Consider the following 13,389-nt stretch of genomic DNA (forward strand, 5'->3'; position numbering starts at 1 on the left):
GCCACTGCGGGTAGCTGGGACGCCTCTGTGGGTAGGTGGGACGGTGGGACGCCTCTGCGGGTAGGTGGGACGGTGGGACGCCACTGCGGGTAGGTGGGACGGTGGGACGCCTCTGCGGGTAGGTGGGACGGTGGGACGCCTCTGCGGGTAGGTGGGACGGTGGGACGCCACTGCGGGTAGGTGGGACGGTGGGACGCCACTGCGGGTAGGTGGGACGCCACTGCGGGTAGGTGGGACGGTGGGACGCCTCTGCGGGTAGGTGGGACGGTGGGACGCCTCTGCGGGTAGGTGGGACGGTGGGACGCCTCTGTGGGTAGGTGGGACGGTGGGACGCCTCTGCGGGCGATGGGACGGTGGGACGCCACTGCGGGTAGGTGGGACGGTGGGACCCTCTGCGGGTGGGTGGGACGGTGGGACCCTCTGCGGGTAGGTGGGACGCCACTGCGGGTAGGTGGGACGGTGGGACGCCTCTGTGGGTAGGGGGGACGGTGGGACGCCTCTGCGGGTAGGTGGGACGCCTCTGCGGGTAGGTGGGACGGTGGGACGCCTCTGCGGGTAGATGGGACGGTGGGACCCTCTGCGGGTAGATGGGACGGTGGGACGCCTCTGCGGGTAGGTGGGACGGTGGGACGCCTCTGTGGGTAGGGGGGACGGTGGGAGTGGGACGCCTCTGTGGGTAGGTGGGACGGTGGGACGCCTCTGTGGGTAGGGGGGACGCCTCTGTGGGTAGGTGGGACGGTGGGACGCCTCTGTGGGTAGGGGGGACGGTGGGACGCCACTGTGGGTAGGTGGGACGGTGGGACGCCTCTGTGGGTAGGTGGGACGGTGGGACGCCTCTGCGGGTAGGTGGGACGGTGGGACGCCTCTGCGGGTAGGTGGGACGCCTCTGCGGGTAGGTGGGACGGTGGGACGCCTCTGCGGGTAGATGGGACGGTGGGACCCTCTGCGGGTAGATGGGACGGTGGGACGCCTCTGCGGGTAGGTGGGACGGTGGGACCCTCTGCGGGTAGATGGGACGGTGGGACCCTCTGCGGGTAGATGGGACGGTGGGACGCCTCTGTGGGTAGGTGGGACGCCTCTGCGGGTAGGTGGGACGCCTCTGCGGGTAGGTGGGACGGTGGGACGCCACTGTGAGATGACGGTGTTCCGGCCGTCTCAGGTCGGCTGACCCTAGTGTCAGCAGTTTGACGAGTACCTATCCAGGGTGTGTGTGTGGGAGGGGGGAGAGGCTGTGGATTATAGAATGGCTATCGTGCTGGCCACGGTCATGCTGGTCAGGATGGGGCCGCGGGTCTGACTCTAGTTGCCCGGTTGGGCGGCCGCTGGGTGGGAGCTGGGCGGGCGGCTGGGTGGGCGGCTGACGGCGCCCTGCGACCCAGGTACCTGGCGCTGGTGGCGGCTCTGGCCTCCGAGGCGTCCTGGGTGCTGCTGCCTGAGGAGCCGCCGCCGGCCGGCTGGCAGACCACCATGTGCGACAAACTGCGCATGGCAAGTAGCGCGCCGCTCTGCGGCCGCCCGGCCCACCGCCAGGCAGCTGAGCAGACGACCGCCCTGCCCCTGCACCGGTGGCCTCTTTATGTTGGCACTCGTGTCTGACCCATCTGTTTGTCAGTTGACCCTGCCTGCTGTGTTGGCATACAGAAGAGACCTGATTTTTTTTTGTCTACACAGAGATCCTCGCTTGCCTGTATGTACTGAAGTGCTGTTTTCGTTCCAGTTTGTTTGTTTGTTTGCCGTTAATTTTGCCCGCATGTGTGTTGGTATTGTTGTACTCCCAGCTACCGTGATGTGTTGTTGTGCGTACCCTGCTCGTGGCAGCACACGCCGTCCCCCAGCTGCCTGCTGCGTGTGCTGGCGCTCTGTGTTGGTGCCGTCGTGGGCCGCCTGGCGGGGCTCCGGCTGGAGCTGCCCCCGGTCCACCCGGCTCCGGCTGGAGCAGCGCCCTCCTGTCCTGTCCGCGGTCCGCTGTCCCACCGTCCTGTCCGCGGTCCCGCCCTCCTGTCCTGTCCGCGGTCCGCTGTCCCGCCCTCCTGTCCTGTCCGCGGTCCGCTGTCCCGCCCTCCTGTCCTGTCCGCGGCCCGCTGTCCCGCCCTCCTGTCCTGCCCGCGGTCCGCTGTCCCGCCCTCCTGTCCTGTCCGCGGTCCGCTGTCCCACCGTCCTGTTCTGTCCGCGGTCCGCTGTCCCGCCCTCCTGTCCTGTCCGTGGTCTGCTGTCCCACCCTTCTGTCCTGTCCGCTGCCCCGCCCTCCTGTCCTGCCCGCGGTCCGCTGTCCCACCGTCCTGTCCTGTCCGCGGTCCGCTGTCCCGCCCGCCCTCCTGTCCGCGGTCCGCTGTCCCACCGTCCTGTCCTGTCCGCGGTCCGCTGTCCCGCCCTCCTGTCCTGTCCGCGGCCCGCTGTCCCGCCCTCCTGTCCTGTCCGCGGCCCGCTGTCCCGCCCTCCTGTCCTGCCCGCGGTCCGCTGTCCCGCCCTCCTGTCCTGTCCGCGGTCCGCTGTCCCACCGTCCTGTTCTGTCCGCGGTCCGCTGTCCCACCCTCCTGTCCTGTCCGCTGTCCCGCCCTCCTGTCCTGCCCGCGGTCCGCTGTCCCACCGTCCTGTCCTGTCCGCGGTCCGCTGTCCCGCCCGCCCTCCTGTCCGCGGTCCGCTGTCCCACCCTCCTGTCCTGTCCTGTCCGCGGTCCGCTGTCCCGCCCTCCTGTCCTGTCCGCGGTCCGCCGTCCCACCGTCCTTTGCCCGTCCCGTTCCAGTTATCTGCCGCTGGTTGCCGCCGAGTGCGTCGAGGCCGACTATGTGTTCATCCCGGAGTGGCCGGTCGTCAACTGGGAGAAGAAACTGGTCGTCAAACTGCACGCGGCAAGTGTTTGACGCGACCCGCGGCTCCCCGGCCCACCCTGTAATTGTATCCGCGTGTTGCCCCTTCCCGGCGGCCTCTGGGCGGCGGCGCACGTCACTCTGATCCCGGCGTCAAGTGGCGCTCAATGTTTGAGCAGCCTCCGCGGGAAACATTGGATAGGCGCGCTGTAACCTTAAAGGTAGTGTGCCACCTTTGAAAGACAGCGTCCCAAAATTTGTTGATTTGGGTGCGAAATGACATCCAGCTGAAAGTCATTTTCCACTCTCACCTCCAACTTTTCAGAACAATTTTCTACTCTCAACTTTACCGAGAAAAGCATTGTGAGGATGGCCATTTTGCATCGCACATTTTACCACACCCGTATATAGAAATTTATGTTACCTATCCTTTTATCACTTTTTTTTGGGCCTTATCTGACCAGCAATTTTCCACTCACATCCACCTTTTTGCTGATAAATTTTCCCCTCCGGCACCCAAGCCAGAATGCAATTTTGGGACACTGTTGAAATATTTCCCATTTTATTTTTCCTAGGATAAGAAGCTTCTGTTTTTACCTAATATCGCAAAAAAAAAATCAAAAATGGGCCTGGAATAGTGCCTTTTTCGCCTAAAAGTTTTTCGGTTTTTAGATATGTATAACAACTGTAGTGGGCTCACCTGCAAACAGGCGTCGGGCAACAATCGCGAATGCGGCGCACTTGTGACAATAAGCAAAGGTCATTATAGTGTTACGACCATACGACGTACGGGAATGAGTTATCAGCTGTCTAATCGTAGACAACACAATGTCGAGCCTTAAACTGTAAGCCCGTATTGGTATTGTTTCTTTTATTTGGCTGTCGAACATTATTTATGGTTTGAAATATGATTTTATGTAAAATAATTGATATGAAAAAGCCGTCTTATAAGTTATGACCCCATTTCACCACACGCAAGTGGCAGAAATGACAATGATCAGCTGACGCATTTTTCTTGGCCGAAGTCAGAGCGCGGCCCGACGCACCACGCGTATTTGGAAATTCCGACCTCGACGAGCATCAGAAGCCACCTAACAGGCGTGTTCGAAACCGCAGGAGATGATGATGAACGGGTTTATCGAAACTTGATTGGATGAGCATATCGGTAATAGCGATTTCAGTGTGTGCATTTATTGTTCATAGTGGTGTGAAATGTGGTTGGGGTACGACCGACAACCCGTCGGGGCGAATTTCGCACTGGGGTACTCAAAATTTGAAGAATTTAAGACGTTTCCATGAGTTTTGAAGGTATGGATAAGTTCTAAAAATCCGGTTCTCCTTATCTGGGCCATTAACTCCATACGGTCCAAGAAAGCTGGCACACTACCTTTAAGGGCACGCTAGACCCGGGAGGACCGTGCCGCCATCTACCTGCGGCACGTTAAACTTTCGATCCAAATTATCACCGGTGAACCGGGCGCGGGCAAGGTGGGTCCGTGGTGTCATTCGCAACAAGCACTGCTTAGCGGGGCACCCGGGTCCATAGTCATCCATTCGGACAAAATTTCTAAAAATTGAAGAAAAAAAAAAGAATAGGGGACTCGCCAGACTGCCCTGACAGCTAACAAGTTGTTCAAAAGTTGCGCCAACACCTTCCGATGGCCAAACCGTATAACTACATCGCCCGGCCTGACGGAACATTCGGTCCACGATGTCTCCTCAGACCGCCGTCCCACCGCTGACGTCCCACCGCCGCCGTCCCACCGCTGACGTCCCACCGCCGTCCCACCGCCGTCCCACCGCTGACGTCTGACCGCCGCCGTCCCACCGCCGTCCCACCGTTGACGTCTGACCGCCGTCCCACGCCGCCGTCCCACCGCCGTACCACCGCTGACGTCTGACCGACGTCCCACCGCTGACGTCTGACCGCCGTCCCACCGCTGACGTCTGACCGCCGTCCCACCGCCGTCCCACCGCCGTACCACCGCCGTACCACCGCTGACGTCCCATCGCCGTCCCATCGCTGACGGCTGACCGCCGTCCCACCGCCGTCCCACCGCTGACGGCTGACCACCGTCCCACCGCCGTCCCACCGCCGTACCACCGCCGCCGTCCCACCGCCGTCCCACCGCTGACGTCTGACCGACGTCCCACCGTCCCACCGCCGTCCCACCGCTGACGTCTGACCGACGTCCCACCGCTGACGTCCCACCGCTGACTTCCCACCGACGTCCCACCGCTGACTTCTGACCGCCGTCCCGCCGTCCCACCGCCGTCCCACCGGTGACGTCCCATCGCCGTCCCACCGCTGACGTCTGACCGACTCGACTCCCAGGTATTTGGCGCTGACCGCCTCGCTAGCCGTTGAAGCCGACTTTGTGTTTCTGCCCGAGTGGCCGGCGGAGCTGGACTGGACACAGACCATGTGCAAGAAGCTGCGACAGGCAAGGCATCGTCCCCGGCCCGCCATCCATGTGGGGAGGCCGCTAACCGGGCGATGCTAGTTTCTCCATACGTCTACCCACTTGGCGCCTCTGTCGATACTAACGGGGGGCGGGGCGCGCCGGAACCGGTGGAGGAAACCACGCCTGCTCAGTCCTGCTTCTCCCTTTGTACAAACGTACTGCTTCTCTTTGGCGGCGCCTTGAGTAGCAGTCGGCGCTGCCTTGCTTCCCGAACGCCAGCGGTGGTGGCACGTACACTCGGGGGCAGATTGATGTTCCATCATTCCCTACCCATCGGGCTCCCATGGCTCAGCACTAGCTGCTGCCAGTGTTGCTAGTGCCCTCAGCACTGCTCAGCACTGCGTGCCAGTGCCAGTGCTGCCAGTGCTGCCACTGGCAGCAGCTAGTGCTGAGCCATGGGAGCCCGATGGGTAGGGAGTGGTGGAACATCAATCTGCCCCCGAGTGTACCTCTGGACCTTGTGGCGGGCAAAGGCCCGTAAGACGCGTGTTGTGCCGAAAAATGGACGAAGGCAATAGTGAACTCTGCTTTTGCGCGCAACCCTGACGCGGGACCTCCTTCTGACTTGAGCTGGCCACCCAGGTCCCTAACGGGTACCAACTTTGGGCACAATCATATAAACTGTCGCTGCACGTGCTCGCGTGCGGTAGCACCCCAGCCGTGACACAGGTGGTGCATTTCCTGGTGGCTGCCCAGTGCCACGGACAGACTAAGTTTCAGCGCAGTGGAGCCCGCAGCTGGAGACTGGAAGTAAAAGCGGAACAGCAGGACACCTCTGATTTGGCCCATGGCACGCGCTGCAATGGTCGTCGAAATGCAACAAGAGTGGTACTCTCATACGTATAAGAAGGGATGGGGCTACTCGACATACTGGTACTCGTAGAAGACCGCTAGTCAGTCGGCCCCAGTGGCTTCTGAGCAGCCTTTCAAAACATTGGTCACGGCTGGCCGGTCACGCTTCTGTTGGGCCGATTCACTAGCGGTCATCTATGTGCGCTGAACAGCCCCATCCCTTCTACGCGTCAGATTACTCTGTATGCACTTCGCTGACCATCGCGGCTCCACATCGGGCCAAATCAGCGGTGTCTCGTTGGTCCGTGTAGAATATAGGTGGTCACGGTGGCGGCGGCCGTGCGCGTCCGGCTGCGGTGTGGTGTGGCGTGCTGCCGTGTTACTGCCGTGTTCTGCCGTGTTACTGCCGTGTTACTGCCGTGTTACTGCCGTCATGCCGTGTTAACGGCGACAACTGCACAGCGAGTGTGCTGGCGCCGCGCCGCGCCGCGCGCTAGGACAGGTCGCGGGCAATCTTGTCAGCTTCTGCCGCTGGCCATCAGCTGTTCTCTCACCCCCTCTTCCGTCTCTCCCTCACTCTCACTCTCACTCTCTCTTTCTCTCTTTCTCTCTCACTCTCTCTCTCACACTCTCACTCTCTCTCTCTCTCTCTCTCTCTCTCTCTCTCTCACCCTCTCTCTCACTCTCTCTCTCATTCTCACTCTCACTCTCTCTCTCACTCTCACTCTAACGTGACCAGCCGCCTTGGCTGTCCGGCGGTGTGACCGCCCGCAGCCCCCAGCCTCCGCTCATACACTGGTCGGCCTTCTGTTCCACTGCTTGATCCCTTCCATTTGGGCTATTAACAGCAATGGGCGTGCTTCTTGGCTGCTGGCTCGTATGACATTGTGCATGCTCCGAGTTGATGTGTTTGGTGCGCGTGTTTTGCTGTATATGCTGCGTGTTAATCACTGCCAGTTACCCGTGCTCAATGCACCGACTGCAACCGTTCCCAGGGCGCGAACGTGAGCCCACACGGCCTTGAAATAGCACACACAAAAAACTAGCCATTTATTTATGGATGAAGTTCAGGGGACAATTTTAACAACAGGAAAATCGTCTGCGGCCGGTATTTTTATTTCATCCAGTCGCTCACAAACCAGAGCAACCACGAGGAGAAGAAAACCTGTACGAAAACATATCAGTATAGCTCTCGGATAGGTTCTCTCACCACTCACCAGGGATGTTTTTTTCATGTGGCTGACGAAATTCGGGGGTGTTTTAGTCTTAAAATATTTCGGATGTCGGAGATTTTTCTGTTGATGAAACTGGCCTCAGCTAAAAAACTGATAAGTCCATTGATTGCACTTGTGTGGGCTACGCCATAGGCGGCGGAACGGGGGGGGGGGGGGCACCGTGCCCCCTTGATCTTGCCATTTTAACATTAGCCCTATGGGCGTTGCATGGAAAGAATGGGACCAAAAGTCGGCAGTGCCTCCCCCCACTTAATTGAAGGTGTTGGGGGGGCTTAATTGAAGCCCCCCCCTCCTCCCAGTACTGGCTGCGCGTTTTGTCGTGCACCTCGTCTTGCAGCAATTATATAGCTGCGTATTATTGTAAAAAGCCACTATGAGTCAAAATTAATCCGCTCCTCGCAGTTGATGAAGGAATCGCTTTAGCTTGTCTTTGTCCTATTCTCTCAATATCTTCTTCAGTAGTGTAAGCGCTACCAGTTGCCACCGAATTTAGGCTCCGTTTGTGATACAATTTTACTGATGGAGATTTAACCGAAGGTACTTTCAGTGGCTACGAAAGGTCGTTCACAAGTGGCGTAGGAGTGACACAATGCTTTGTCATTGACAGTGTTGTTTTGTTTCTGATGACCTTTTGTGACCTCTGGGACTGACCGGTGACCTTTGGTGGCTGACCAGCGACTTTTGGTGACACTAAGTGCCCAACTGGCTGACTGGTAACCTATGATGACATTTGGCGGCTGGCTAGTGACCTTTGATAGTTGACTGGTGACCTTTGTTAGCTGACAAGTGACCTTTGGTGACCTTTGTAAGCTAACTGATGACCTTTCGTGACCATTGGTGGCCTTGGTAACTGACCGGTGACCTTTGATGGCTGAACGGTGACCTTTGTTAACCCCTGGCTGCTGACTGGTGGCCTTTGTTGACCTTCGGTGACCTTTGGCGGCTGACTGGTGACCTTTGGTGACCTCTGTCGGCTGACCGGTGACCTTTGGTGACCTCTGTCGGCTGACCGGTGACATATGGCGGCTGACTGGTGACCTTTGGTGACCTCTGTCGGCTGACCGGTGACCCGGACGGTGTGCAGGAGCGGGAGCTGGGTCAGCGGCTCAACATCATCATCGTGGCTGAGGGCGCCATCGACCGGGACGGCAACTCGGTCACCGCCGACAAGGTCAAACAGGTGAGTCGGCTGAGAGCGCCTGGCCCGGCACCGTGCCAGCGCCTCGCCGCCCACTGTGGCAGACCCTGCGGCGCGTCCCTTTGACTCACCCTCTGAAAATTTCAAATCCTAGTGATTTCTGGTCAGACTCAGGTCAGTAGGCTACGGACATCAGCACATCGTCAAATAACTGACGCTGAAATCAGCTTTATTTTGCTACAGAATCTAGAGTTTTACATCGATTTCATTCAGTATTGCATGGTGTGCTAAGCTCCGGAAGAAAGGCCCGACTGTTCCCATGCTGATCCGAACCGGATGCAGAATTATATATAGGTATCTTCTTGATAGAGGACTTTGACCATTTTTGTAAGCATCCTTATTTAGAGTTTTTTTTTTAAGGCTCAGGGGCTCAGGGCTCCTGTTTCCTTTTTGTCAGGCCTCGTATATTCTTGGTATATTCAGTTTTTAAGTCCTAGACGATGGCTAAGTCAAGGTCGTGATCTCGTTATGTTAAGTCTGTGGGATAATTTTCGAATAGCTCCGATTCTGATAACATTCCAAGTAGTACCCGCTCTATTCCACAATTTGCATGATAAGTATTTCAGTTGGTACTTAGGTACCAATACGGGACTGAGTTTTGTTCGGTTTCCCTGCGGACGGCTGAGATGAGCCCAACAGATTTCAAACGACGATTTCATGATAGGTTGTCACAACATTGGTATTGCTAAAAAAAAACTCGTTTTTCTGCAGTTCCATTCGTTGTGTGCATCACGATGCATTTAACCCGCGCCCCGCTGGGGGTCCCGGATTTCCACGCCCTGCTTGGGGGGGGGGGGAGTGTTTGAACACCCCCCCCCCCTTCTAACTCGGCTCTTGGTCACCTAGCGAAACGGGGAAGGCGGCGTTCGTAAGAGCGTCAAAAATAAGGAAGAAATCACTTCTGTCACTTCTTTGGTCAGGTTAAATGTCAGGTCACCAGAGGTTATTGAAGCCAAAAATTCGCCGATTTGTAGGTCAGATGTCGACAATCTTCAACAAATCAACGCACAGCTCGGAAACCGATAGAGCTAGCGAGCGAGTTTTTGGCTTGCGAGCCACTTCGCGTCGCGTTTCTGAAGTTGACTGAGTCAACTTTCTGTTGTCCTCGCTGGCACTCGCTGCGAGTTTTGATGTGTTTTGTTGGTGTCGGCTGCTGGGTCGGTGTGTTGTTATTGAGACAAAACGTAATTTTCTGAAGGTGTATCGGCTTCACAACATTCATGGAGTGAGCATAAGAGAATGGTGTTGTCACTCCTTGAATGAGTGTATCCGCAGACTCGCAACCCGCTTGCGAGGTCCAGTGTGGGGCGGCCTTTAAGGTGACCTTTCACAAAAACGGCGTAGCCAATTATGTCAAATTCCATGGTACCAGGAGCGAGCGTTAGTTGACGATCAGTCTGTGCTGTGTATCACAGTGGCGGCTGGCCGGCCGGCTGTAATAGCGCCGGCTGCTGGCCGCCCGGGCCGCTGAGTGACGCCCCCTCCCCCCGCTCCGTGCAGGTGGTCGTCGATAACCTGGGATTCGACACGCGCGTCACCGTTCTGGGCCACGTGCAGCGCGGAGGCAGCCCGTCCGCCTTCGACCGCATCCTGGTCAGTGGCCTGAGGCGGCGGCTGTGACTGACTGGTGTGGTGGTGTCACTGGTGTATGGCGACGGCTGTGACTGACTGGTGATTGGTGTGGTGGTGTCACTGGTCTGTGGCGGCGGCTGTGACTGACTGGTGTGGTGGTGTCGCTGGTATATGGCGGCGGCTGTGACTGACTGGTGTGGTGGTGTCACTGGTGTATGGCGGCGGCTGTGACTGACTGGTGTGGTGGTGTCACTGGTCTGAGGCGGCGGCTGTGACTGACTGGTGTGGTGGTGTCACTGGTGTATGGCGGCGGCTGTGACTGACTGGTGTGGTGGTGTCACTGGTGTATGGCGGCGGCTGTGACTGACTGGTGTGGTGGTGTCCCTGGTGTATGGCGGCGGCTGTGACTGACTGGTGTGGTGGTGTCAGTGGTGTATGGCGGCTGTGACTGACTGGTGTGGTGGTGTCACTGGTATATGGCGGCTGTGACTGACTGGTGTGGTGGTGTCCCTGGTGTATGGCGGCGGCTGTGACTGACTGGTGTGGTGGTGTCAGTGGTGTATGGCGGCGGCTGTGACTGACTGGTGTGGTGGTGTCACTGGTGTATGGCGGTGGCTGTGACTGACTGGTGTGGTGGTGTCACTGGTGTGTGGCGGCGGCTGTGACTGACTGGTGTGGTGGTGTCAGTGGTGTATGGCGGCGGCTGTGACTGACTGGTGTGGTGGTGTCACTGGTGTATGCCGGCTGTGACTGACTGGTGTGGTGGTGTCAGTGGTGTATGGCAGCGGCTGTGACTGACTGGTGATTGGTGTGGTGGTGTCACTGGTGTATGGCGGCGACTGTGACTGACTGGTGTGGTGGTGTCACTGGTGTATGGCGGCGGCTGTGACTGACTGGTGTGGTGGTGTCACTGGTGTATGGCGGCGGCTGTGACTGACTGGTGTGGTGGTGTCACTGGTGTATGGCGGCGGCTGTGACTGACTGGTGTGGTGGTGTCACTGGTGTATGCCGGCTGTGACTGACTGGTGTGGTGGTGCCAGTGGTCTGGGGCGGCGGCTGTGACTGACTGGTGTGGTGGTGTCAGTGGTCTGAGGCGGCGGCTGTGACTGACTGGTGTGGTGGTGTCACTGGTGTATGGCGGCGGCTGTGACTGACTGGTGTGGTGGTGTCAGTGGCCTGTGGCGGCTGTGACTGACTGGTGTGGTGGTGTCACTGGTGTATGGCGGCGGCTGTGACTGACTGGTGTGGTGGTGTCACTGGTGTATGGCGGTGGCTGTGACTGACTGGTGTGGTGGTGCCAGTGGTCTGAGGCGGCGGCAGGACTGACTGGTGTGGTGGTGTCACTGGTGTATGGCGGCTGTGACTGACTGGTGTGGTGGTGCCAGTGGTCTGAGGCGGCGGCTGTGACTGACTGGTGTGGTGGTGTCACTGGTCTGAGACGGCGGCTGTGACTGACTGGTGTGGTGGTGTCAGTGGTCTGAGGCGGCGGCTGTGACTGACTGGTGTGGTGGTGTCACTGGTGTATGGCGGCGGCTGTGACTGACTGGTGTGGTGGTGTCACTGGTCTGAGGCGGCGGCAGGACTGACTGGTGTGGTGGTGTCACTGGTGTATGGCGGCTGTGACTGACTGGTGTGGTGGTGCCAGTGGTCTGAGGCGGCGGCTGTGACTGACTGGTGTGGTGGTGTCACTGGTGTATGGCGGCTGTGACTGACTGGTGTGGTGGTGTCACTGGTGTATGGCGGCGGCTGTGACTGACTGGTGTGGTGGTGTCACTGGTCTGAGGCGGCGGCTGTGACTGACTGGTGTGGTGGTGTCAGTGGCCTGATGTGGCGGCTGTGACTGACTGGTGTGGTGGTGTCACTGGTGTGCTGCTCTGATCCCGTGCCGTGTGCGGCTCCGTGCCGTGAGCGGCTCCGTGCCGTGAGCGGCTCCGTGCCCTGTGCGGGGCTCCGTGCCGTGTGCGGCTCCGTGCCCTGTGCGGGGCTCCGTGCCGTGAGCGGCTCCGTGCCGTGAGCGGCTCCGTGCCGTGAGCGGCTCCGTGCCCTGTGCGGGGCTCCGTGCCGTGTGCGGCTCCGTGCCCTGTGCGGGGCTCCGTGCCGTGAGCGGCTCCGTGCCGTGTGCGGCTCCGTGCCGTGAGCGGCTCCGTGCCGTGAGCGGCTCCGTGCCCTGTGCGGGGCTCCGTGCCGTGAGCGGCTCCGTGCCCTGTGCGGGGCTCCGTGCCGTGTGCGGCTCCGTGCCGTGTGCGGGGCTCCGTGCCGTGTGCGGCTCCGTGCCCTGTGCGGGGCTCCGTGCCGTGTGCGGCTCTGACGGCCGGTCTCTGTCTCGGTCTCGGTCGCGCAGGGCTGCCGGATGGGCGCCGAGGCGGTGCTGGCGCTCATAGAGGCCACGCCGGACACGGAGGCCAGCGTCATCTCGCTGGACGGCAACCAGGCGGTGCGCGTGCCGCTCATGGCCTGCGTCAAAAAGACACAGGCCGTCGCCAAGGCCATGGAGGACAAGAACTGGCAGCTGGCCGTGGAACTGCGCGGCAGGTGGGCTGTGGGGCAGCGGACGGGTGGCGGCCCGCGGGGAGGGGGTGGCCGCCCGCAGCAGTCAGCTTACGGTTCTTTCATGTTAGGCTATGAAATAAAGTGAAATTTTAGACGTGAGCTGCCGATTGTTGTGTATGTGCCTGAGCGGAGGGGATGTGTGCCGCTGATTGGCCGCCGCCGCGGTGCTGGTGACGCCACCCGGGCCCGGCCGCTGACCGCCGCGTGCTCTGACGGCCCACAGGAGCTTTGCGCGCAACCTGGAGACGTACAAGATGCTGACGCGACTCAAACCGCCCAAGGAGATCAAGGGCAAGGTAGGCCAGCCTCCGGGGCGGGACCGCGTGGGGCGGTCACTGGGGGCGGGAGGGGGGGGGGGGGGTTTCTGCGGTGGTCAGCCCGCTCACACGACGGCCGCCCGGGCCGGAGGAGGGTCCTCAGTTCTCTCACACGGAGCGGCCGCCCGGGCCGGGAGACCCCACTCACACGGGGCGGCCGCCCGGGCCGGGGAGACCCCACGCTCACGGCTCGGACGGCCGTCGGCGGCTGTGGTCAGCGGGAGGCTGGGTGTCGGCGCCGTGCCGAGCTCCCGGCGCGGCCAGCTCTGTTCAGTGGGAGGTGGCCCGCACACCGCCGTACTCGGCTGCGCGACAGCGAGTCCACGCGCCGTCACCATGTCGGAGCTAACGTAACAGCCGGAGGAAGCCCGCTGCCGTGCTCGGAATCGACACGTTATTACTGAGTGACGTCACTGCACGCCACGATAATGCTTACATGTGTGAGTTTCGGGG

At 60.0% G+C, this 13,389-nt stretch overlaps 1 protein-coding gene across 16 annotated transcripts in view; it reads left to right on the top strand.

Moving 5' to 3' along the window:
* Window positions 1-13,389, top strand: part of LOC122369859 (ATP-dependent 6-phosphofructokinase-like) — a 98,852-nt gene that overhangs the window by 27,609 nt on the left and 57,854 nt on the right. For 7 of the 16 annotated variants that reach the window (XM_043344939.1, XM_043344941.1, XM_043344936.1 and 4 more), the window contains exons 7-11: window positions 5,143-5,251; window positions 8,384-8,479; window positions 9,998-10,090; window positions 12,411-12,601; window positions 12,843-12,915. In XM_043344939.1, the coding sequence (XP_043200874.1) occupies window positions 5,143-5,251; window positions 8,384-8,479; window positions 9,998-10,090; window positions 12,411-12,601; window positions 12,843-12,915 (562 nt within the window). Of the gene's footprint in view, window positions 1-1,379; window positions 1,489-2,743; window positions 2,850-5,142; window positions 5,252-8,383; window positions 8,480-9,997; window positions 10,091-12,410; window positions 12,602-12,842; window positions 12,916-13,389 lie in introns of all 16 variants that reach the window. The other 9 variants (XM_043344947.1, XM_043344946.1, XM_043344938.1 and 6 more) reach the window with 2 other exon arrangements.

Source organism: Amphibalanus amphitrite, unplaced genomic scaffold (assembly GCF_019059575.1).
Source record: "Amphibalanus amphitrite isolate SeventyFive unplaced genomic scaffold, NRLGWU_Aamphi_draft 001080F_arrow, whole genome shotgun sequence".
Taxonomy (NCBI): Eukaryota; Metazoa; Arthropoda; class Thecostraca; order Balanomorpha; family Balanidae; genus Amphibalanus; species Amphibalanus amphitrite.